This window comes from Periplaneta americana, chromosome 4, assembly GCF_040183065.1.
Source record: "Periplaneta americana isolate PAMFEO1 chromosome 4, P.americana_PAMFEO1_priV1, whole genome shotgun sequence".
In the NCBI taxonomy this organism is placed as follows: Eukaryota; Metazoa; Arthropoda; class Insecta; order Blattodea; family Blattidae; genus Periplaneta; species Periplaneta americana.
In genome coordinates, this window is record NC_091120.1 from 5220300 (window position 1) to 5248292 (window position 27993).

Sequence of the window (27993 nt, forward strand, 5' to 3'; positions counted from 1 at the left end):
CCAAAGTAATAAATTGACAGAATGAAACATTTCTCTACATTATGTACACATACATTGGGATCTTAATTAGAGGCAATTTTTACAAAGCAATGGTTTATAAATTGTAAAATATATGATTTTGAAAGTTCTGAGATTTGAAGATTAAAAAATAGAAAAAAGTACAAGGCGGTATTAAAAAAGCCTCCATTGCATACTCTTTATATATGAAAAACAAGTTAAAAGTTTCCTTTTTCCATCTCCTATAAATCTTACATGTAGAATTTCTTAATTGAACGAAAGCATAAAAGATACAAGCAGTGTTCCATAGTTTTTACTCACTTGGTATATTAAAACAATTAGGTATATGTAGTGTATACATTTTATCTTTCCACGCTCATGAGTGTAGAGTGGACGCGGTAATGCACAGCGCAGCTGCATACATGTAAGCGTGGAAAGATAGAATGTACGCAATATATTATACTCAGAGTGACAAACTCTAACTTAGAGTAATTTATTAGTGAATGGAAAGCTGATCTCTGAGTTAGTTACAAGTCACCAAATCGATGTCAGGTAGTAAACAAATGTCCAATATGATGCAGTTTTAAAAATAATTTATGGCTCGCAGATATTTTCAGAGTCCCAGGAACGAGGCACTGCGCATGATCAGAGGACGAACGACTAGGTCCACAAGCGAACCACTAGTTGAGGTTCTGTTTCGTTGTATGTCGTTCCTAAGTAGCTAAAACAAGTGACAAGGAAAAGAATTTAGAGTAAAAACTTTTTCCACCATCAAGTGTCGCGCCATCAATTGTTTCTAAGACTGTACATAAATATATGACTAATCACAAATCATGTTTATTTGATAACTCAAGAACTATTTGAGTTAGAATATTGACACCTTTTGCTTTTGTGCGTTTTAATTAAAGAACATTCCAGAAAATTTTGTCGGTTTATTTTTCAGACATCCTGTATATAAATCTAATATTCAGTACACCTATATTCGTTATTCACAAATTTCAGATGACATTGGTAATTTGATATAACAATAATAAATGTAAAATATAACTAAATATTTAAAAATAATAAAAATATGTAAATTTACTATAACCTATAGTCTACAACATAGACACATTTAAAAAGATTTAATTTGAAACAATAACACTCACAAAAATGTATATTATAATTATGATTGCTAATATCATTATACTAATAAATAAATCTCATATCAATTATAGGGAAACTCGGCAAATTTGGCAATATTCTTGTATTTCTTTTATTGCCAAATTTCCTCCAGAGTTTTAAGAAGTTCAATGACATCTTCATAGAGTGCAACATCTGAGTGTACGTTTAGTTTTCGTTTCATCCGAATCCGCGCATTATAGTGGCAGATATTGTTACTAATAGAAAGAAGTGTTGAATACTTCCTGTGGACGTGGTGGTTGTGTGGACGTGTATATACAAAGACGGAAAGAAAGTGTTGTTCATTACCTACGTTTGTCTGTGCATTACATATCAAAAGCTGAGATTCCATATTATAAGGTAAGCCATTTATATATTAATATTTTCTGTTAATAACTCATCAGGCCTTAGCTCGTTTTATGTTCTTCTTAGCAAAAAATGTCTTCTCCAGGGTAATGTGAATTAGCCATTTTCCTTTATAGTGATATATTGCTGCTCTCTTTGAACAAGAATATGTACTCGATGGTAAAATTTAAGAGTAGGGACGTATGAGGGATTTTTACAGTCTTCAATGCAACACTGTGTGTGGTGTGTTGCAGATATGCCAAGGGAACGAGGACGTTATTCTGAAAAATATTCCAAAGCTGATTTGCGGGCTGCGGTTGGGAGTGTTTTGAAAGTTAGATGGTCGACTTATAAGGCTTCTAAGAAGTACAATGTGCCCTTTAACAACTTAAAGAGGTTTCAGTATGCATCCTCAGGACCCGATGACGTTGTCATTCCCAAGAAAGGACGACCCCTAGCTCTAACCGTTGAGGAAGAGCAAAAACTGGTGACATATGTAATCAAAATGCAAGAACTTGGGTTTGGGCTATCGGCAAAAGAAATTAGAAGACAACCCCTCAATATAATTAATAAGAGTGGTCGAAAAAATCCATTCAATTCTTTTTTTTTTGCTTTTGTTTTGTGTTTATGTTGTTTAGTGACTTCTTGTCCCAGTAAATTAAGTCTTATAAACCTTGTACCACTGTTTTATTTTGAAAATTTTACTTTTTAATCCTATTGCCTAATTACCCCTGTACTATTGCCAATTTATCCTGATGAAATACCAAATCTGTAAACAAGTCATTTGTTATTTATTAGTGTGTTATGTGTAAAGTAATTTAGATTTGTAGAATTTTCTTTCAGTGTTTTATTGGGATTTAATGTTTAAACACATTCCATAAGAGAGGAATATTTAATTTCAGAATATGTAACTACAAACTGTGTCAAAATACAAATATTGCCAAATTAGACGAGTCTCCCCTATAACTCTTAGGGTGGAATTCATAGTCGTCACTTATAAAATGAGTGAACCCTTAAGTAATAAGTGTTTGCTTATAATAAGGGAACCCTTAAGTCAATTCCGAATTCATAGACAACACTTATTTTCACGTAATGAGTGCTCACTTACAGCTGCCGGACATGACGTCATAACAAAAGCTGACTCTCATTGAACTAATCGAAAGCAGCTCTACATGTGGGTTGCTATAACAACCAGTTATCAATATTATTGTACTGAATAAATTATATACAGCAATAGTTTCATGATATGTTAAATTCTAGTTGCGTGCTGGTTATAGTTATAATCAGATATCCTATTTAATTGGAACACGTGTTCTGTAGTAGTGAATTCCTTAAATAAATAAATTAAGCGTATTAGGCCTACTATATAATACTGTACATTGAATTTATTAACATAGTGTCATATTAACTCTGTAATTTGTCAATTATAGCTACATTTTACATTTTTGGCTAAGATATCTATACTTAACTCTTTTTAATTTATTTTCATTTGGTATTTTTCATTTATATCTAGATCTGTGTTTTTTTATTTAGGTAGTATCTATTTGTTTTTTTTTTTTAATTTTAATTTGTAATTACACTTGTATCTGTTTTATCTCTTTTTTCATGTTATATGCAATTCTATGTTTTGTAAACAAATATCTGTACTGTCTATTATAATTGGGGCTTTGCCCTGTTAAATAAATAAATAAATAAATAAATAAATAAATAAATGAATGAATCAATGAATCAATGAATGAATCAATGAATGAATGAATGAATAAATAAATAAAAATAAGTAAGTAAGTAAATAAATAAATAAATAAATAAATAAATAAATAAATAAATAAATAAATAAATAAATAAATAAATAAATAAATAAGTAAGTAAGTACCGGTAACTAAGTAAATAAATAATGATCAATTTGGCTAGAGCAACAACTTCGAATTGATCTGAAAACGATATCGCTTCTTAAATTCCAGTTCACTAAACATTTTGAGAGGATTCTTCATGTCTCTAATATACCTTTTTGGGACACGTATATTTTCCTCATTTCCTTCAACAAACTCCACAAAATCCCCAAAATCATTCTCAGTATCCATTTTGAAAATGAGTGGTCACTTAAGGGTACAGATCAGCTCACTCAAGTAATCACTTAAGTAATTACTCATTATGTGAATAAGGGACAACTATGAATTAGAAATGAGTATAAGTAACCACTTAAGGGTTCACTCATTTATAAGTGACGACTATGAATTCCGCCCTTAGTCTTTATTTTCATAGGCCCACTTTAATTTTTGGAGTACATTTCAGACTTGAAGTTCATAATTACACGTACAGAGTCTTTCATAAGTAAGTGATCACTGGAAAAATGGACTAATTTCTATGATTTTTGACTGTATTGTACATCTCTGTAAGTAAATACAATCCCCGGCGCCGTACACTCGATTTAGTTACGCGTTTTCCCGCCAGAAGTCGATCTAGTTGAATGTGTCCACCAGAAAGTACCAAGCAACTGGTATGACAAATGAGTGGCATGCACGGGATGTTCAAACCTTGCTTGACGAAGTGTTTCCTAACTGATGGATCGGTCTCGCAAGTGCAATTGCTTGGTCGTCACGATCTCCAGACTTAACTCCACTGGATTTTTTTGTGGGGATTTGTAAAGGATCGTGTTTTTTCAGATAAAGGTCGCAAGGATTGTGCACACGACAGACGGTTAATCCTGGAATGCTCTCGAGAGTGCACGAGGAGATGGTTCGTCGCTTGCATTTGTGCATTTTTAAGGCGGCAGCCATGTTGAGAACTTGAGCCATAATTAGTATAAGTGTAAGTTTATTGCAAATTATCGTAATTTTTTGTGTTTTGACATTAACTCTAAGTTTTAAATTTCATAGCGATTGTTTCACTCATCTCTATATAGAAAAGTAGAGACTTCTGGCGGGCAAACGCGTAACCAAATCGAGTGTACGGCACCGGGAAAAGTTCTTACTACCAGAGATCTTCAACACAGCCAAACATCGTAAAAATTAGTCCATTTTTCGAATGATCAGTTATTTATGAAATGCCCTGTATATTGTGAAGATTTCAGTGTATAAAATTCCGCGTCCTACTTGTAGGTGTATCTTGTGCTGTTATGTAAAGTTCTTCAAACTGGTAAGCCTCGTTTTGTAACTTTGCACGTGCGATTTCCAAATCGTTGCTATTATTTGTGTTCCATCATGTCAACAAAGTTTGGCATTATCTTTAAACTTTAAATACCGCGATTTTTCATATTTAAACCTGATATTTATTAAGAGGTATACAGGATAAGTCTTCCAATGAAATCTCAGTACAAATCTACTAGAGTGTCTTAAACCTCATACCACGGTATGACTGCATGGCGAGGCTTCAACAAATCTAGATAAGATAAGAAAAGAAAAGTAACTGTTTTGTAATTCCATGTTTACGTATGTGAGGTAATAGTTAACCTAGATCGAAAAACTGTAACGTTAACACTCTCTATTTAAAATAGAGTTGCAATACGTTGGATAATTGATAATAATAATAATAATAATAATAATAATAATAATAATAATACTTACTTACTTTTAAGGAACCAGGAGGTTCATTGCCGTCCTCACATAAGCCCACCATTGGTCTCTATCCTGTGCAAGATTAATCCATTCTCTATCATCATATCCCACCTCCCTCAAATCCATTTTAATATTATCTTCCCATCTACGTCTCGGCCTCCCCAAAAGGTCTTTTTTCCCTCCGGCCACCCAACTAACACTCTATATGCATTTCTGGATTCGCCCATACGTGCTACATGCCCTGCCCATCTCAAACGTCTGGATTTAATGTTCCTAATTATGTCAGGTGAAGAATACAATGCGTTCAGTTCTGTTTTGTGTAACTTTCTCCATTCTCCTGTAACTTCATCCCTCTTACCCCCAAATACTTTCCTAAGCATCTTATTCTCAAACACCCTTAACCCATGTTCCTCTCTCAAAGTGAGAGTTCAAGTTTCACAACCATACAGAACAACCGGTAATATAACTGTTTTATAAATTCTAACTTTCAGATTTTTTGACAACAGACTGGATGATGAAAGATCCTCAACCGAATAATAACAGGCATTTCCCATATTTATTATTTAATAATAATAATAATAATAATAATAATAGTAATAATAATAACAATGATTATAATGAAAATAAGAATAGTAATAATAATAATAATAATAATAATGATGATGATAATAATAATAATAATAATAATAATAATATTAATAATATTCTCTAGCAACTAAAAATGTTCTGCTGAAAATAAGCTGAAATAAAGCTCTCTTCTTAAGGCATGTATTCCAATTTAAGTTACAAGTAATAACAATTTCTTCATCTTTTGATCTGAAATAAGTCCATAGTAGCTACTATAATAAAAAGCGTTATTACAGAAATTATTTATCTATTTTATTTATTTATTTATTTATTTATTTATTTATTTATTTATTTAACCTGGTAGAGATAAGGCTCAGGCCTTCTCTTCCCTGCTATCAGGGGATTACAACTACAATATTAAGAATACAATTACAATTATAATTACAATTGATATTAAATTTACAAATACAATAAAAATCAAAGTACTAAGCACTAACTATATGTATTTCCTGTGTATTCTATATCAATTCATTTAAATATTGTTTAAATTAGGAATATGTACCTATAAACTTAATTTTTGCTTGAAAATATTTATTTATTTATAATTTTTTATTTATTTATGTTTAATGTGCTGTTGAACAGCCAGTGGCCAATTACAGTTCAGCACAAATATAACAAAACATATCTCGCGACCGATTGACAAGAAGAAGATTGTGTTCTTCACAAACAAGACAGCAGCTCTGCCTGTGGACGATGAGTTCTAGAAACTCTGGCGTTCTGTGGTAGTTGAGAGCACGGATAACCTTAAGATAGAGGAATACCTGGAGAAACAGGGAATCCGGTCCATGGAAGATCATAGACCCAAGAAGGCGACACTCCACAAGCGTAAGAAATTGTAATATGACATTTCCCACAGTATACGAAAAACGTTTTGTACAATAGCGACGTATTCAGTACGAAAAATTCATTAGCTTCATTGTTTACTGATAATGTCTGAGCAGTGAATGCAATAACTCTGACTTTTGAGTGCAGAAGTATGTAGAGTAATGTAATAAATATTATTTTTCGTTGTAATAAACATAATGCAATACAAAAACATAATATAAAAATAATTATTACACATAAATACAATTACAATTAATGACGATAATGACAATGAATGGATAAATAATGGATGACTTTAAAATACATAACTACGAATACTATGAGACAATGATAATTGAGTATAATGCCTAAAAGAATACATAAATGATAAATCGTTGCCAAGAGCAAACTAAGTCTATACATTGAAGGGATCGAATTCGCAGCCATGCATGTTGGCATTTTTAATGCATCTGGAGATTGGTGAAAGGAATTTCGAATTTCTAATATAGAAAAGTTTGTGGGCTCTCATATCTTTTGTTGGAATACGTAAGGTAATATTGTTTGAGAAAGAGTCACAGGATATGTCACCTTTGAGGACTTTACAAAAAACAGATAATCTAGCTCATGGCGTCTAGCATACAGATTTTGACAATTAAAATATTCACATTTTCTCTCATGACTGTACCCGGAATTAATGGGCAGAAATCTGGATGAACATAAAGATATAAATTTTCTTGTATATTTTCTAATTTAGCCGAGTCCGTAGTTGTAATCGAGTTCCAAACTACAGATGGATATTCGAGTTTCGATCGCACCAATGTATAGTAAAGCATTAAAAGAGAATCGGGCGTGGAAAAAGAATAAGTTATTGACTGTATTATTCCTAACATTCTGATTGCTTGATTGTAAATGTAATCAACGTGACTATGAAAATGCAATTTACTGTCGAAGAATATTCCCAAATCTTTTACGCAATCCGTTCTGTTAATTAGAACATTATTTAGATAATAATTAAATTTCAGTGAAGAAGTTTTTCTATAAAAGGTTATTACATTAGTTTTGGATACGTTAATTTTCATACCATTGTCTTCCGACCATTTAGCGACTGAATTAATGTCACATTGAAGTGATTGACAGTCAGTACTACTTTTGATTGTACGAAAGATTTTTAAATCGTCTGCAAATAATAAACAGTCAGAAGTTATTCTTTTACATATATCATCTACGAATATAATAAATAGGAGAGGTCCTAAAGTAGATCCCTGCGGGACTCCACAATCTATATTATAAGAATAAGAGTGTATATTAAACAGTCTTACACATGAAACTCTATTACTTAAATCATTTTCGAACCACTTTACGTAGCTTACAGAAAGGCCAATATTTCCTAACTTATGAAGAAGGATATAGTGCGGAACTACATCAAAAGCTTTGCTGAAATCAAAATATATTGAATCAGTTTGTCCCTGCGTTTCAATTATTGGTACAATTTGATTTAGATATGTGACCAGGTTAGTGACAGTGGATTTAGTTTTAATAAATCCATGTTGAGAAGAATTGAGCTTGTTTTTCACATAAAACGATATATGTCTGTGAATAATGGTTTCAAAAATTTTTGAAAAGTTATTTAGGATCGAGATAGGTCTGTAGTTTCTGACATCATTTCTTTTTCCATTTTTAAATATAGGAATAATTGCAGCTTGTTTCCATAGTGAGGGAAATTCACCATTTTTCAAACTAATATTAAATATGTGGGCTAAAAGAGGAATAAATATATCAGAACATCCATTAATTATAAAATTTGGAATACAGTCAGTGCCAATTGTTTTTGTTGGTTTCAGTTTTTTAATTACTTTACGAACGTCATCATGTGTTACTTTAGGTATAGATAATGGGTCTGTTATATTCGTAATAATGTTTTCATATGTATGGCTGTGTTCAGTCTGAACAGATTTGAAGTGATCAGCAAAAGCATTGACAATGTCTAATTGATCTGTGATGTGTTTATCGTTAAGAATTAATTCAGAGGGATAATTATCTGTCTTCCGAAATGATTCAACGTATTTCCAAAACTTTTTTGGTTCCGTTCTAAAATTGTCATTAATATTTTCAAGCCATGATAATTTATCCGATTTAATTTTAGATTTCACAAGTTTTCTATAGTAGGAAAATGCTTGATAATAAAATTCAGTTTTGAATTTTTTATATTTTTTATGTGCATGGTCTTTCTTTCTAATAAGTTTACGTAAGGTGTTAGAAAAGCATTGTGGATAACTAGACCTTTTGACTCGAGTGACAGGAACTGCCTGGGATATGACACTATTAACTACTGAACATAGTGAGCTAGCTGCATCGTTAACATCGACAGCTTGGTAAACACAGGACCAATCGTAATTATATAGACTCCAATATAAATTCAAGTAATCACCTTGAGAATAATTTGGGAAAGAATTTTGTTGATTCTGGGGAGAAAAATTTAGTGTGACTAATAATAATAATAATAATAATCATCATCATCATCATCCTTCACGAATTAGGCCTCTGTAGACCTGTTTCGGCCCCATCTAGCAGTCTTCTTAACGGTCTTCCTGGTCGACGATGTCCTCTAGGTTTATATTGCATCATAATTTTTGGGATTCTTGAATTTTCCATTCTTCTTACATGATCTAGCCAATTGAATTTGTATCCGGTGATTTTTTCTTCTACTGACTCTACTTCTAATTGTTCTAAAATTTCTTCATTCCTTTTTCGGTCTAAAAGAGTATATCCTGCTGTTCTCCTGAAAAATTTCATTTCCGTTGCTTTGATTCTGTTCATGTCTTTTTTCTTTAATGTCCAAATCTCGCTTCCGTATAGAAGGGTGGGTAATGCTAGTGTATTATATATTTTTATTCTTGTAGATTTTTTTACTAATTTAGCTTTTAATATATTGTTTATTATTCCTAGAATTTGTGTAAATTTGGTAATTTTCTTGTTCACATCTTTTCCATTTTGATAAGATATTTCACAACCCAGATAATTGAAATTTTGCACTTGTTCGAGGCATTGGTTATTGTGTATTATCTTACTTCTCACTGGGTCTTGTCCTAAAAATGCCATTACTTTTGATTTTTGTGCTGAAATTTCCATCCCAAAATCTTTTAATATTTCATTTAATGTATACAATCCTCTTTGTAAATTATCCTCTGAATTGGAAATTATGACTTGATCATCGGCATAGAGTAAGGTGTTTATTATTTGCTGCATTACAAGCCTGTCCAGAGGCTAAAAGTGGCAGCCCCACTACTGGACTACCTAACGATAAGGCTAGTAACCTATCTTAGGGAAAACTACATTACTTTCAAGCCTCAAACAAGCAGTATAAGGATAATAATAATAATAATAATAATAATAATAATAATAATAATAATGAAGATGATAATAATAATAATAATAATAATAAAGTAATAATAATAGTAGTAATTATATATATATATATATATATATATATATATATATATATATATACATGTACGCGTATGTATGTCATCGACATCTGGACCCCGGTTATAAATGAGGAACTGAATGAAGTCGCTGCATCGGATCCATTGATTGCAGCAGGGCGCCGCTCAATCATCAGATCAATGAAGTAACTTGATAATGTGTAAGACTGCGTTACCCCCAGATGAACAGATATCGTGGTCTAGTAGCACGTGTGAGTTTACTACATGGACTATGCTTACGTACAGCTTAAACTGCTAGCCGTTCATAATTCTTACATTTAGAGTGATATTGTGGTGTGAGTATAGTACGAAAAAAGCCAGTAATCACTGTCACTACAAGATAAGGCAGATAGTGTACACACTAGCTTAGTTGGGCTCAAGGTTTTACATTTTCACTAACTTGATATGCCGTCGAGAGACAATATAAGCTTACGCCGACTCTGCGTTCAGATCATTGTCTTGCAGAGTATTTAAAAGTGCCAGAAAATGTAAGTACAATGCTTCATATGTCACCATATAATATTTATGTGTTTGTGCATAATCCTCAAATTATTATTATTATTATTATTATTATTATTATTATTATTATTATTATTATTATTACTATGCTTGTCTATGCGGATGACGTGAATATGTTAGGAGAATATCCACAAACGATTAGGGAAAACACGGGAATTTTACTGGAAGCAAGTAAAGAGAGAGGTTTGGAAGTAAATCCCGAAAAGACAAAGTATATGATTATGTCTCGTGACGAGAATATTGTACGAAATGGAAATATAAGAATTGGAAATTTATCTTTAGAAGAGGTGGAGAAGTTCAAATATCTTGGAGCAACAGTAACAAATATAAATGACACTCGGGAGGAAATTAAACGCAAAATAAATATGGGAAATGCGTGTTATTATTCGGTTGAGAAGCTTTTATCATCCAGTCTGCTGTCAAAAAATCTGAAAGTTAGAATTTATAAAACAGTTATATTACCGGTTGTTCTGTATGGTTGTGAAACTTGGACCCCTCACTTTGAGAGAGAAACAGAGGTTAAGGGTGTTTGAGAATAAGGAGATTAGGAAAATATTTGGGGCTAAGCGGGATGAAGTTACAGGAGAATGGAGAAAGTTACACAACGCAGAACTGCACGCATTGTATTATTCACCTGACATAATTAGGAACATTAAATCCAGACGTTTGAGATGGGCAGGACATATAGTACGTATGGGCGAATCCAGAAATGCATATAGAGTGTTAGTTGGGGGCCGAAGGGAATAAGACCATTGGGGAGGCCGAGACGTAGATGGGAGGATAATATTAAAATTAATTTGAGGGAGATGGGATATGATGATAGAGACTGGATTAATCTTGCTCAGGTCAGGGATCGATGGCGGGCTTATGTGAGGGCGACAATGAACCTCCGGGTTCCTGGAAAGCCGTGAATATTATTATTATTATTATTATTATTACTATTATTATTATCATCATCAACTGACGCTTTTCCAATTCACTGTGGGCTAAAGCAAGGAGATGCACTATAACTTCTACTTTTTAACTTTGCTCTAGAATATATCAATAGGAAAGTCCAGGATACCAGAGAGGGTTTGGAATTGAACGGGTTACATCAGCTGCTTGTGTATGCGGATGACGTGAATATATCAGGAGAAAATCCACAAACGATTAGGGAAAACACGGGAATTTTACTTGAAGCAAGTAAGGAGCTTGCCTACTTGCAGTGTACATACATACATACGTACATACATACATACGTACATACACACATACATACATACATACATGCACACATACATACATACACACATACACATACATACATACACACATATATACACACATACATACATACATACACATATACATACATGCTGGGTAACTTTCGGTGCTGGACCCCGGACTCATTTCACCGGCATTATCACCTTCACATCATTCAGACGCTAAATAACCTAGATGTTGATACAGCGTCGTAAAATAACCCAATAAAAAATACATACATACATTAGCATTTTGCTGGGGCTCATAATAGTGTTACAGAAAGCATTCGAAGTGCTGCCAGTTTTGTTTTGTGTGTCAGGTTGTATCAGCCTGGAAAGGCAAGAGGTCAAATCCTGATAAGAATGCATATGAGAGAAGAACAATATTAGTGTATTGAGGAGTAAACATGTTTCAACAGCGGCAGAGTTGGTTATGTAAAGTATAAGGAAAGTTCCATATTTAGAGTTCATTTTTTCCAGAAAGAAATGTCGAGAAATACGGAGCAAGAACCTCACTTCAAGTTCGAGAAACTTGAGGGACCGCTGGTAGATAAATTCAAAAGTTTGAACCAGAGGTTCTACGTTGAAGACACATTTAAAATAGCTCCATCTACCTGTGTGATGTCCAGTGGATTTTTTGACTATGCTGAGAAGATACGACGTTTCACTGTGCGACCTGATGACGTATGGATCATCACGTATCCAAAATGTGGTAGGTACTGATCGTGCATGTATTTGCCTGGTATCGTAAGCTTTTAGTGTTCCTCAAATGACTTGACTGTTCTAAACCATCAGCCTACAAGCGATCTGGGTGCTTGTCCCGGGATTTATTTTTTTATTAAAAACCTACAGTGATAAGTAGACAGTGCATGCGGGCTGACTTAAGGAAAAATGAAGTTGTTTCGTATCTGAGTATATGGCACGTGCCGCGCCGTCCGTCTTTTTTGTACCTGGCGAGTACAGCAGCGTACAAAACGAAGGAACCCCGGTCCACATTGCAACGCAATGTGTGCAGTTGTGTTACCCTGCTCAAGTATTTAGTACGAGTTGAATAGTGTAGTGCTGATCCATTCATAATGGCAAAACGTTAAATTCGCTCAGAGATACGAAATGCAATTAAGAAGTATGAGAGTGACATTTTATGTATTAACGAAGACAATATTGTGTGTAATGTATGTAAAATTGAAATAAAAACCAGAACAACTCAGGCTATAGAGAAACATTGCAACAGTACATCGCACAGGAAATGCGTTGAAATTAAATCTGAGGAACCATCATCATCATCATCATCATCATCATTTAGTTGTGCGGGTATAACGACACGTGCAACATGATGCTCAGTACAAATATTCCTCTAAAGAAATTGAGTGATCCCCATTTTAGAGTTTTTCTTCAGAAATTCTCTCGATACAAAAACTGTTTAAGCGATAGGCGAAGACGATTCAGCTTCGACAGCTTACGAGAATATATCGTCGTTTACTGCAACGCTGGTAATTGCATCAATGATGACGAGAACTGAACCTTGCAAGGTATGTACTACAGTACGTTATTTTTCTTTTCCTTCTGACTGTACGGAGATACAGTAGCATGTTGACGTCGTCTGTTTACGTTTAAAACCTGTCGAACCAATGGTCTGAATGAAAAAAAAAATGTAACAGATAGTAAATGTGTACCTACATTCAACGATAATTCATCCCGCATCCACTCTCTAGTGATAAGTGTAAAAGTCGCAGTTTCCACTTTTTTCAAAGTTCATCCGTTCCCCACGTTAGACATCAACATAATTTCTCGGATACCCATTCCATTGTATTCCCCGATCGCTATACACTACTTGAAAAAAGTACGAAGATCATTTCATAAATAACGCACAGATTTGGCAGAACTGTGAAGTGAAGGACGCAATACCAAGGACGTCAGTTGCAGTTGAAGGATTGAGGAAGAAGTACGTGTGTTCGTTTCGCCCATAGCATCCTCTGTGTTTAGGTAACGAGAGCTAGAAATGGAGCTTACACGTGTCTCGGGTACTGTGACGATTGACGATCAAAGATCGAATCTTTATGTCGCAAAATCTCACATAGTTATATAATAAGTTTCAAATTAGAGTGTGCCAATTGTATTTTTCACAGCAACATGCAGCTATAAAACGCAGTTTTCTCAGAACTTTAAATTTTGAACTGGACCGTCAATTTTATTTATTTATTGGTATGACCCAATATTGTGATTTGCCTTGCGGCTCAGAATAGCCTACAATAATAGTTAAATATATCACTTACGTCCTTTGAAACATTTTAGACTAGGTAGCAACAATAATAAAATTTATATTTATCACTCTCTTTCTCAAACATCTTAAGACTCATTCCCTTAAATTGTTTGGTTAAAAGTGGGCAACTAATTTACTAAGATTTATTTGAAAATCATCCGTCCTCAAGTGAGGTTAACCACTGGGATCTGGAATTCATCATCATCATCATCGTCATCCTTCACGAATTAGGCCTCTGTAGACCTGTTTCGGCCCCATCTAGCAATCTTCTAAAAGGTCTTCCTGGTCGACGATGTCCTCTAGGTTTATACTGCATCATAGGTTTTGGGATTCTTGAATTTTCCATTCTTCTTACATGATCTAGCCAATTGAATTTGTATCTGTTGATGTTTTTCTTCTACTGACTCTACTTCTAATTGTTCTAAAATTTCTTCATTCCTTTTTCGGTCTAAAAGAGTATATCCTGCTGTCCTCCTGAAAAATTTCATTTCCGTTGCTTTGATTCTGTTCATGTCTTTTTTCTTTAATGTCCAAATCTCGCTTCCGTATAAAAGGGAGGGTAATGCTAGTGTATTATATATTTTTATTCTTGTAGATTTTTGTACTAATTTAGCTTTTAATGTATTGTTTATTATTCCTAGAATTTGTGTAAATTTGGTAATTTTCTTGTTCACATCTTTTTCATTTTGATAAGATATTTCACAACCCAGATAGTTTGAAATTTTGTATTTGTTCGAGGCATTGGGATCTGGAATTATAAGCATCGAAATATTAAGAAAAATAATTATATTCGCTTCATATATTTAAAAAAAAATTATGTTTTAACATATAAATGATAATGTAGAATTTGAAGAGAGGCCTTCAGAATTTTCTGATTGTAATGTGTTACAGGAACGACTTGGACTCAGGAAATGGTGTGGCTGCTCTTAAACAACTTGGACTACGACACTGCAAGGAAAATAAACCAAACCGATAGATCGCCGTTCCTTGAGTGAGTCATTTGTTGTTATGACACTTGAAACATATTACTCAACTCGCAGCGCGTGACGTCTAAGCGGAGTGGCATGAAACACATGTAGGAAAATGCTTTGTCTCGAACAAGTTTGTGGTAGTAGACTTCATTTAAGGGAAGCCTCCACTGAAAATCATGAAAATTTTTCCAAATTATTTTTAGCTATTTCACTTATTCAGAATTTATATTTTCATACCCCAAATGGATTCAGCTCAATTCTGATTACAAATACTCGTATGTTTACACTTTTTAAATTAAGGCTGAAAGGGGGCGTGGAATTTAAAGATCTGTCAAAATTGTTTTTCATCGAAGAATTCTTTTTTAAAATTTCTGATTACAAATCTAGTAACTTTTTGTTGGCTCCCTGAAGTTACTAGATGAATGTAGCGGAGGAGAATATTAATTTACATAAATATTCATTTTATTTTCAAATCTATTTTTCTGTGTTCATTTTTGTTGATTCAACACCAACTTTCTTATGCCAAATATTAATCAACCTGGATGAAATTTTTACTGTAAGTATTTGTGAGGTAGCTGCATGTTTCTATGCATTTATTTTGTGAGAAATACTGCTAGTTTATTTTATTAATATTTTTCTTAATGCTGCTAGTTTATTTTATTACTATCTTTCTTAGCTACCTCATAAATACTTGCAGTAAAAATTTCATCCAGATTGATTAATATTTGGCATAAGAAAGTTGGTGTTGAATCGATAAAAATGAACACAGAAAAATAGATTTGAAAATAAAATGAATATTTATATGAATTAATATTCTCCTCCGCTACATTCTTCTAGTAACTTCAGGGAGCCAACAAAAAGTTACTAGATTTGTAATCAGAAATTTTAAAAAAGAATTCTTCGATGAAAAACAATTTTGACGGCTCTTTAAATTCCACGCCCCCTTCCAACCTTAATTTAAAAAGTGTAAACATACGAGTATTTGTAATCAGAATTGAGCTGAATCCATTTGGGGTATGAAAATATAAATTCTGAATAAGTGAAATAGCTAAAAAAAATTTGGAAAAATTTTCATGATTTTCAGTGGAGTCTTCCCTTAACGATGCTTTCAACTACAGTGGTTATTCGTCATTACAATGCAACGCTGGTGAGGAATAGCCGGCAAAGTTTTACAAGCTAATATCTCTTAAATGGATCAGCATAACTAAACGCTGACTTTTCCTACAGTTTTCGGAGGAGGGGGCCCTTATGACAGTTTCATGGACAACATTTCAGCGAGCCCCAAGATGGGGTTCCGGGGGGAGTAACTTCAGAATTTTAAATGGAACGATGGTATAACTTTTAGATATTTTGATTGTCCTAAACAAATTAAGCAACTTTTGTTTAAAACATTTTTCCTATATTGAAATTCTGAAATGGTATAGAAACTAGATATTCGATACAGATAAATAATAATAGACCTAAACCATGCTATAACTTTACATAATTTTATTAATTGCTCAAAATAACTTTAATTAATATCTAAACACATAGTAAATATTTTCAAACAAATTTTAGTTCCATTTATTTCAGTATTAGGGGAAAGTCGGGTAGTATCGGACTAGGGTAATATCGGACAGTGAGTTTCTTTCATCTACCACACGATGATAGTATCTGATTGACATGGTTACGTTTCTGTGATGTCGCATAGAGAAACGTAACCATGTCATTCAGGTACTACCATATGGTGGTAGATGAAAGAAACGCACTGTCCGATATTACCCGATGTCCGATACTACCCGACTCTCCCCTATGATTAAAAACACCATAAAAACCTTTCCACAATAATCACCAAGTGCTTAGATGTTAATGGAAGCTACTTTGAACACTTTATGTCATAATGTAAAATAAATATTTTGGTATTTTTTGACTTCCTTATTCATTTCGTAATCTTTTCTACTACTGTACACTTAAATGAAAATACCCTGTAACTGCTCAACAATTTATTTTTGAAAAAAAAAAATGTTTCAATGAAAGTTGCTTAGTTTATTGTTGGCGATGTAGAAACATTCACTAAATCGTTCACACTTTGTAACTGAACCGCTGAGGAGAGGTTAAAAAGTGCCTTTCAACTCGCACTCTTTCTAGTCTACTCTTTTTCGTTTTTGGTTCAATTTTCGGAAAAATTGATTTGCAAGGTTTCTTTCAGGCCGTCCCCTCTTGTTTGTTGAGCTGATTTCGACATATTTTCCAGTAAAAAACTACTCAACAATGTAATTTGATTCACTGGTTTCGACTGTATAACGTCACCCAGAAGTAGCACTGCCCTACGGCATCCCCACTCCCATATGTAAGCAGTTTTGTGCAAATTGATGAAAACTACAAACATCAACAAATTTATTTACGTCATAACATAGCAACGTACACAATGCCATAGCAAAGCCCGCTTAAAATGTACTTTGTGCGAGATCGTGCGTATTTGCTTGGTTTCCACACAAAACCAATCCGCGGTAAGTCTAAAATTCCACATTCAGTATTCCTAACCTAACACACATAACAATTTCCCTCTTCTTACCGCTTAAGTGACTTATTGATTTTACTGCTTTAGGCTTCTAACATATTATTTTTAGAGACGTTCAATATAGTAGTAATTATAAATTGGAAACTTACAATTTCACCTAAATTGCACTGTTAATTATTGTTTTTAAATATTTGCAAAAATTAAGTAAACTCTACAACTCCACTAAAGTTACTGGATTCGTGATGCAAGTAACATTAAGGAAGCCGTGAAAAAATCAACAAGATTCCAGATGCCGATGTTATTACTGCAATGTGTTATATAAATAATATTGTTAAGATATTAAAATGAAACTAAATCATTACATAACCTTACCGTTTGTTTTAAGTTCGCATTTATAGACTGGGGGGGGGGGGAGACAGACGTATATCACGGCCTGCTGGAATACAGTAAACACAGAAAACATTTTATAGCAACAATGTTGAAGATAGATATTTTAGTATTTAAAAGTTGCCGTCATTGAACAGAAACCAAGATGGAGATTTCATTGCAACTAATTAGAAATTCGTCTTTCAGGTATGTAATAAACGATCTTCGCACAAAATAATGTACGATACACGAGCGGTATGTTTGTTTTCATGTTCTCGGAAATTAAAAAAACTCAACTACGTTTCGCTTTTTCAGTCTTTTCCTCGAACATGAAAATATCAACATACCGCTCTTGTAACGCATATTACTATTGTTTCACATCGTTTGATTCATACTTTCAATAAAGAAGTTTTACTTCAGTAAACCACTTCAAATTTCTCTTTTGGCATGTTCTGACTTACGATTTAGTGACTATGAATGAAAAGTTTCAGATATTGAATAAGTGCCAGTATTTGTAGGTATCACAATATAAAGAGAAACAGTTTTAGAAAATTATTAAAAATTCTAACTTCATTACTGGGAGAATTCAGATTCAGTTGGTCATATTGAAGCGCTATTCTAGAATTTTCTGCAGTGTCTCTTTATTGCTATCACTGAAAAGTAAAGTATCATCACAGTCTAGTATATACAGTCACGAAGCTTGAGTTTGGGGGTGCTAGGAACAATTGACTGTGCCGGTACTATGTTGCATTGTCTGTAATGAGGCGATATTAGCGATCCTAGTGGTTAGCAACTATCTATGGATGCATATTTAATACGTATTAAGCTTCGTGACTGTGTATACTAGACTGTGGTATCATTATGATACTTCCGTCCAATAGAAACGCTGCTACCTCCAACCCTCACAAGGTTATGATGACTCGCTTTCAGGTTGGGAAGCATGGTGAAACCTGGGCCTGAGAACATTGTGGGAGATACTCTCGCACGCACAGAGGGCGCGAAGTCTCCCAGATGCATTAAGAGCCACTTGCCGCTAGAATTGCTGCCTGAACAGCTGTGGACTGTGAAGCCCAAAGTAAGCGAGTTTTACATGTGCGACAATCGAAGGAGAAATTACATTTTTTATTAACTGGCAAATACGCATGCTCATTGAAATATTCCATAGCCTAAACTCTTGTAGATCGATTAATTTATAACGTAACACCTAGATCAATATATATATATATATATACATTTTTATTTTGTATTTTTCATTTCTATATATATCTGTGTCTTTTATTTAGGTAGTATCTATTTGTCTGTTCTTTTTTTTTTTTCCTTTTCTCATTTTCCATTGTAATTTGTATTTGTATCTCTTTTTTCATTTATGTTATATGCAATTCTATGATTTTTTAAACGAATATCTGTACTGTCTATCGTAATTGGGGCTTTGCCCTGTTATAGGAATAAGTAAATAAATAAATAAATAAATAAATAAATAAATAAATAAATAAATAAATAAATAAATAAATAAATAAATAAATAAATAAATAAAAGAATAAATAAATAAATAAAAGAATAAATAAATAAATAAAAGAATAAATAAATAAAATAGTAAATAAATAAATAATTAAATAAATAAATAAAATAATAAATAAATAAATAAAAGAATAAATAAATAAATAAAAGAATAAATAAAATAAATAAAAGAATAAATAAATAAAATAGTAAATAAATAAATAATTAAATAAATAAATAAAAGAATAAATAAATAAATAAAAGAATAAATAAATAAATAAAAGAATAAATAAATAAATACAAGAATAAATAAATAAATAAAAGAATAAATAAATAAATAAAAGAATAAATAAATAAAATAGTAAATAAATAAATAATTAAATAAATAAATAAAAGAATAAATAAATAAATAAAAGAATAAATAAATAAATAAAAGAATAAATAAATAAATAAAAGAATAAATAAATAAATAAAAGAATAAATAAATAAATAATTAAATAAATAAATAAAAGAATAAATAAATAAATAAAAGAATAAATAAATAAATAAAAGAATAAATAAATAAATAAATAAAAGAATAAATAAATAAAAGAATAAATAAATAAAATATTAAATAAATAAATAATTAAATAAATAAATAAAAGAATAAATAAATAAATAAAAGAATAAATAAATAAATAAAAGAATAAATAAAATAAATAAATAAATAAATAAATAAATAAAATAAATAAGTAAATAAATAAAAGAATAAATAAATAAAATAGTAAATAAATAAATAATTAAATAAATAAATAAAAGAATAAATAAATAAATAAAAGAATAAATAAATAAATAAAAGAATAAATAAATAAATAAATAAAAGAATAAATAAATAAATAAAAGAATAAATAAATAAATAAAAGAATAAATAAATAAAATAGTAAATAAATAAATAATTAAATAAATAAATAAAAGAATAAATAAATAAATAAAAGAATAAATAAATAAATAAAAGAATAAATAAATAAATAAAAGAATAAATAAATAAATAAAAGAATAAATAAATAAATAATTAAATAAATAAATAAAAGAATAAATAAATAAATAAAATAATAAATAAATAAATAAAAGAATAAATAAATAAATAAATAAAAGAATAAATAAATAAAAGAATAAATAAATAAAATATTAAATAAATAAATAATTAAATAAATAAATAAAAGAATAAATAAATAAATAAAAGAATAAATAAATAAATAAAAGAATAAATAAAATAAATAAATAAATAAATAAATAAATAAATAAATAAATAAATAAATAAATAAAATAAATAAGTAAATAAATAAAAATAAATACAAATGGCTACTTAGAAAATAAGTGATGAAATAGTAACTATTTTATCCCAGTATATTGAATGTATAAACTATTCCGTCTTTCATAAGTGTGAAACATTTTTGAAATTCAACACAAAAAATAAACTAAACGACAAATAATTGTAGGCCTAATTCTTATACCGATAGAACGAAAAACTCTACGAGTTTTGAATAATTTCAAGGAAAAATTGTTCTGGAGCCGTTTATCGACCCCGGGACCCTTCGCTTAGCGCACGAATGTTCTCCCGACTGAGCTACCCCAGGAATTATACACGACACCATAACAATTTTTCCTTTATATCCACACAACTCAAAATGGGCTGATAAGACGCCATAACCCAACTTTGAGTGTACACAAATTCTGTGTGACTTAAATTGTGGCTTCCTGTTAACGTACCTCCAGTAAAATATGTGACGATGTTCTGTATAGTTTCTGGGGTACTTCAGTTGGAAGAGAGCATTCGTGCGCTAAGCGAAGAGTCCCGGGATCGATAACCGGCCCCGGAACAATTTTGCCTTGAAATTATTCAAATCTATGACTTTTGTTAGGAAAAAGCCTGCATCTCATAGTTGCCGTGCTTTGCCGCTAGGAGTAGTACGGTAGTAATGAATTAGTTTTGTTAGGAAAAAGGCCTGTGGTAATTACATTTTGCAACAAGATGGCTGTCCGACGCATTTCCACAATGACGTACGAGGCCATTTAAACGAAAATTTATCACAAAGTTAGATAGGACGCTGTGGACAAGAAGATGGCGCCTTACTGCGGTAGCCACCCAGGTCACCAGATTTATCAACTTGTGTTTTTTTTTCTTGTGGGTATTTGTGAAGGACATTGTTTCATACCCCACTCCCCGCTACCTTCAGGAACTTCACGAACGCAGCTGCGACACTGATCGATCGCGATATGCGGGGTGAAATTGATTATCGGCTACATGTCTGCCGTATCAGCAAGGGTGAACATACTAAGCTTTTGTGATATATGTAAAAAAAAACTTGGAAAGTTTACCTACATTTCTGTGTAATAAAAAATAGTATCCTTTGCTTGGTTTATTTGTGATGAACTTCTAAAATGGTTTTCGCACTTATGAAAGACCCGGTATAATACAGGGTTAGTTAAAAGTCCCGCACCACCTAAATAGCTTTTGAAGCATGTGGTGCAGTGACATGAAACTTGGTATTTGGGGATAACCATATACTAAGAACTCAATAATGGTATTACCGAGTTTTTTCTACTTCTTGTTTAACCGGAAGTAACTCAAACTCTCTTATTTTAAATGGAACACCCAATATATATTTTTTTATTTGTGAATAGTGCTCATTAAGAGCTTTTCAAAAAGTACCCACACTCGATACTTCTGTACAAATTCAGTGTTGCTAAGTCAAGAAAACAGAAAAGTGCATCGAAAATTAAAATAATAAAATACTCCTTCCTTAACAAAAACAAAACAAAGCTAGCTCACCTTCTAAATTATGTGTTCAAATTGGTAGCCCTCAGCTGCTTTACAATGTGTCACTCGATCATAGAAACCATTTAAGGAATGATTTAACCAGGCTTTAGGAATATCTTGCACCACTTCCATTTTTATTTAGCAACACTGAATTTGTACAGAAGTAATTTTTGAAAAGCACTTAATGAGCTTTATTTAAAAATAAAAAATATATTGGGTGTTCCATTTAAAATAAGAGAGTTGGAGTTACTTCCGGTTAAACCGGAAGTAGAAAAAGCTCAGTAATACCATTATTGAGTTTTTAGCATATGGTTATCCTCACATACCAAGTTTCATGTCACTGAACCGTGTGCTTCAAAAGTTATTTAGGTGGTGCGTTTATTATTTTAATATTCGATACACTTTTCTGTTTTCTTGACTTAGCAACACTGAATTTGTACAGAAGTATCAAGTATGGGTAATTTTTGAAAAGCTCTTAATGAGCACTATTCAAAAATAAAAATATATATTGGGTGTTCCATTTAAAATAAGAGGGTTGGAGTTACTTTCTGTTAAACCGGAAGTAGAAAAAACTCGGTAATACCATTACTGAGTTCTTAGTATATGGTTATCCTCACATACCAAGTTTCATGTCACTGAACCACATGCTTCAAAAGTTATTTAGGTGGTGCGGGACTTTTAACTAACCCTGTATATGCTAAAGCTAGGAGACATGACAGAGGTATCTAACAGATATACCAAGTACACTCGTAAGTGGCATCTGATGGCAATGTCAGGTGTTTCTCATTGACTATTTCCTCTTTAAGGTTCTGATATCTGAACATTTGAGTTATATAATAACTTTACGTTGCAGATAATTTACGTAGCGAGAGAAGCGAAGGATGTGGCGGTTTCCTTCCTCCACCATCACCACTGGTTCAGTGGATTCAATGGAACATGTCAAGATTTCGTGGAAGCTTTCATGGCTGGAATTGGTACGGTACAAAAAGATCATACGTTGTTCAGTGTGATTACCTCGCTAGAGGCCTCAAACTTTTGAACATAAAACTGTCATTTACTTAAAGTTTGTCTTGAAATTTTCTATGCACATACCTTCAACAATATTGTTGTTGTTTTCTAATGCCAGGCGTTTGACAATAAAGTCATCTGACCTCTTGCACTCCAATATTTTTCCAAAAAAATTGTCATGGTCAGCCACTGAAGCACAGATTTTGAGGTGTTCCGAATTCATTTCTTGGTTTGAGTTGCACAATGGGCAGTTAGGGGACTGATATATTCCAAACCTTCAACAATGTAAAACAGGATCTAACCCCTCGCAATAGCTTTGGACTCTTCCAGTGACCTTGACTGGTTTTCGTTCCGCTACACTGCATCTTGGTAGTGTTGGCTCGAATTTCTAGAGATTAACAATGTACACAATCGAAGAGCGCGTGTTCCTCGTTAGTGAATACTGGCATTCGGGTTCATTTAAAGCATGTCAAAGAGCATTTCAGATTAAATTTGCTGTGAGACTTGTACCTTTAAAGTTTTGTATAAAAAAATTTGGTAAGAAAATTAGAGACAACGGGAGGCCTTGTCACAGCATTCCGGAGCCCGGAAACTGTCTGAAGAGACATAATTTGTCAACCCTTAAATGAACCGATATTTTAGAGGAGGGGTTCTTAATACTTTCTAGCCAGGAACTTGCGCGACCCAAGGGTCTATTTTGAAGTTAAACAATAACAAAATATATTAAAATCAACTGCTACCACTACTCTCCAATCTACAGATATTATCGCATTCTTATTAGCGTACATAACAACATAGTTCTCGAAAGGTTTTTTATTTTAAATGAATTACCTTCAGTAACATTTTATTTTTTTCTCAGAAAGCTATAGCGATCCGTGCCGGAAGCCACGGCGATCCACAGGTTAAGAAGCCATGTTCCAGAATCAGTACGGTTTCTATTGATCCTAGTTACTTTCCACATTACCGCACAATTGAAAATATTTAAAGTTCGACACCATTTCTTTGGGATTACCTTCATGCAAATTTTAGAAGTTTTCCTTTCAGTTAGGCCCCATAAACTCTTTCTTTATTCTCCAAATGAACGAAATTTATGTTTCGTTATTGCTTTTTGACGAAAAATTAGTCTTTTTTCCACACTGCGTTTGTTATAATCACAGAAATGTAAATTTAATTAACTTTGTGATTGACCTGCTCGCCAAGCAGGTGTTGTATTTATGTTGTTCTTTATTTCCAGTAATTTACGGAAACTTGTGGGACCACATCTTGGGTTTCTGGAATAAGCGCAACGAGCCAAATGTATTATTTAATACTTTTGAAGAAATGAAGAAGGTATGTTGAATAAATTCGTAGTACTAATACTTTTTTCAATTCTTTTTTTACTTGGTTATTTAACGACGCTGTATCAAGTACGAAGTTATTTAGCGTCGATGAAATTGGTGATGGCGAGATGGTATTTGGCGAGATGAGGCCCAGGATTCGCCATAGATTACCTGACATTTGCCTTATGGTTGGAGAAAACCTCGGAAAAAAAACCAACCACGTAATAGCCCAAGCGGGAATCGAACCTGCGCCCGAGCGCAACTCTGGATCGGCTGGCAAGCGCCTTAGTCGACTATGTATGTATGTATGTATGTATGTATGTATGTATGTATGTATGTATGTATGTATGTATGTATGCATGTGTTTTCTATAATTCATTCATTTATTCACCAATCAATTAAAATCACCGACTCATCCATGAAATCCATCCATCCATGTATTTGTGTATTTATTTATTATGGTTGATAAAGTCCATTTCTCCAAATCCGATAATACGAAATGGATTTCTCAATGTTGCAGCTAAAAATGTAAGCCTATGTACAACCCAAATGAGACTACATTACTGTTTTCAAATTAACAATCTTCTGTCAATTCTGTTTTACATAACGTTGAACATCAGTGTCTCATTGGAGAATAGTTACTTACGATAGGCCTATGAGTATCGTAGCGTTTCATATTACAATACGACTTTGGAAAGTTGTCAAACGAGGTCGCAAGCCTTATTAGATAACCAGTAGAGTATTGTAATATTTATGAGGTTACGATAAGCATATCGTACAAAGCTTCATCCACTTTCATAAGAAAATTCATTTTTAATAGAAATATTGTATTATTTTTATTACTTTTCAACATGTCTTTTGTGGAGAGGCGATTGTATTATTATTAGCGTCTTCCTGCGAGAGGCGATTCGTTTATGTTTGTTTGATTATTTTTGAACACGATAGGTTTTTGTTTATGACAGAAGAACAGCAATACTAGGAGAATTAAACAAACATTGTTATAATGAGTTCAAAGGAGGATTCAGATATAGACAATGCTGCAAATTGTGCAATTGAAAGTTTAGTACCAACGAAATTCCGCGTCAACTCTGGAACTAATATAACAAATTGTGTTAATGTTTATAATAAATAAAGTCAACTCCATTTTATTTTATTTAATGTGGGTAAAGAGATAGGCTTGGAAGTAAATCCCGAAAAGAAAGTATATGATTATGTCTCGTGACGAGAATATTGTACGAAATGTAAATATAAAAATTGGAAATTTATCTTTTGAAGAGGTGGAGAAGTTCAATTATCTTGGAGCAACAGTAACAAATATAAATGATACTCGGGAGGAAATTAAACACAGAATAAATATGGGAAATTCCTGTTATTATTCAGTTGAGAAGCTTTTATCATCCAGTCTGCTGTCAAAAAAATCTGAAAGTTAGAATTTATAAAACAGTTATATTACCGGTTGTTCTTTATGGTTGTGAAACTTCGACTCTCACTTTGAGAGAAGAACATAGGTTAAGGGTGTTTGAGAATAAGGTGCTTAGGAAAACATTTGGGGCTAAGAGGGATGAAGTTACAGGAGAATGGAGAAAGTTAAACAACACAGAACTGCACGCATTGTATTGTTCACCTGACATAATTAGGAACATTAAATCCAGACGTTTGAGATGGGCAGGGCATGTAGCACGTATGGGCGAATCCAGAAATGCATATAGAGTGTTAGTTGGGAGGCCGGAGGGAAAAAGACCTTTAGGGAGGCCGAGACGTAGATGGGAAGATAGTATTAAAATGGATTTGTGGGAGGTGGGATATGATGATAGAGAATGGATTAATCTTGCTCAGGATAGGGACCAATGGCGGGCTTATGTGAGGGCGTCAATGAACCTCCGGGTTCCTTAAAAACCAGTAAGTAAGTAAGTAAGTAAGTAAGTAAGTAAGTAAGTAAGTAAGTAACTAATTAAGTAAGTAAGTAAGTGGTTCACATTACATAACCATTTAGGTAATAGCAAAATCAACGTAAAATAGTATATTATTTTGTTTTATTGAGGAATTACTTGTCAATAAGTTTATTACGTACAATATGTTTAACTTTATTTCAATCGGTAATTATGTATGGAATTATAGGATAGGGTAGCTCATTTAAATCCAATTTTAATCCACTTTATTTATTGCAGAAGAAAATAATTAAAATATGTCTTCATAAACCTATTCATTTTCCATCTCAAAATTTGTTTATAGACTTTAATGTACTTAACGTAAGACAAATTTATTATATTGTATTAATAAAATTCATACATAAAAATCGAAATAATTTTGAATTGTATTCTCATAGTTATGAAACAAAAGGTATGAATTCTTTACGATTGTTTGAACCAAAATGCAACACTGTTACAGTATTTAATCATAGTAGTAATTTAGGCCCAAGAATATATAACAAATTTATATTTAAATATCCTAATCTTGTCAATTCTAATAGTTCTAGTATTAAATTTAAAAAGTTATGTATGGATTTTATAAAAATTGAAAAATTGTAAATTTAAATTTATATACTATAATTGCAAATTGTATTGTATAATTATTAATTTCAATTCAGGAATCAGCCCCTGAGCACGAGTTCTACTCTTTCAGGGGCGAGCTAAATTTTCTCTGTATATTTTATAATTTATGTTACAATTATTAGCAAAATAATAATAAATAAATAAATAAATAAATAAATAAATAAATAAATAAATAAATAAATAAATAAATAAATAAATAAATAAATAAATAAATAAAATACCTAACTCGTTGCGTAATGAATGTATTTACAACATTTTTATCATGAAGTTCACGTTACGTAATCAAAGTGAATAAAAATATCTTGGTTATTTAATAAGTATAATATTATATCTGTGCAACAGAGTGTTACAAAAATTAATAATAAAGACTGTAATCTCTGAAGTTTGGTTGTGTTGTTTCCCAGGACTTGCCTGGAGTAGTTCAGCGGACTGCCAAATTCCTGAACTATAATTTGAGCTCCGAAGAACTGAAAAAGCTCTGCGAGCATTTGAGCTTCGAATCAATGAAGAAAAATCCATCCGTGTCTCATGAAGATGAGATGTCTAAACTCGGAGCATCTGAACATTTGAAAAGAAAAATAGAGCCCTTCATGAGAAAAGGGCAGGTGGGAAGCTGGAAGAGTGATCTGACGGCAGACTTGGGAAGCATGATCGACAAGTGGACAGAGGAGAAACTGAAGAACACGGATTATAAAACGATTTCCTGAATAACATCACAAGGCAGACATTTGTAATCATTGATATTTTTCGTAATTTCTTGGAAATCTTTATTAGGCTTTTCTTTTTTGACCACAGAAGTAGTTACTAATAGTCTACAGGGCAATACTTGTAGAAGTTATTTGAATGACTCTGTTAGTAATCAGAATGTACTTTATTTAAAATTTACTTTTTATGATAAATAAACATTTTATTTTTGTTCCACGAATGGTTTATTTAGCATTATCAAGAAACAAAGATTGCTGACGAGAAAGTGACAGAAGACCTTTGGTC

At 32.3% G+C, this 27993-nt stretch overlaps 1 protein-coding gene across 1 annotated transcript; it reads left to right on the forward strand.

Moving 5' to 3' along the window:
• Nucleotides 1-10329: 10329 nt before the first annotated feature.
• LOC138697509 (luciferin sulfotransferase-like) lies at nt 10330-27924 on the forward strand. The gene is made up of 7 exons (XM_069822809.1): nt 10330-10458; nt 12211-12442; nt 14882-14981; nt 18758-18902; nt 22978-23098; nt 24367-24461; nt 27408-27924. The coding sequence occupies exons 2-7, from the start codon at nt 12217-12219 to the stop codon at nt 27708-27710; spliced, it is 990 nt and encodes a 329-aa protein (XP_069678910.1). The 5' UTR covers nt 10330-10458; nt 12211-12216; the 3' UTR covers nt 27711-27924.
• The last annotated feature ends 69 nt before the right edge of the window (nt 27925-27993 follow it).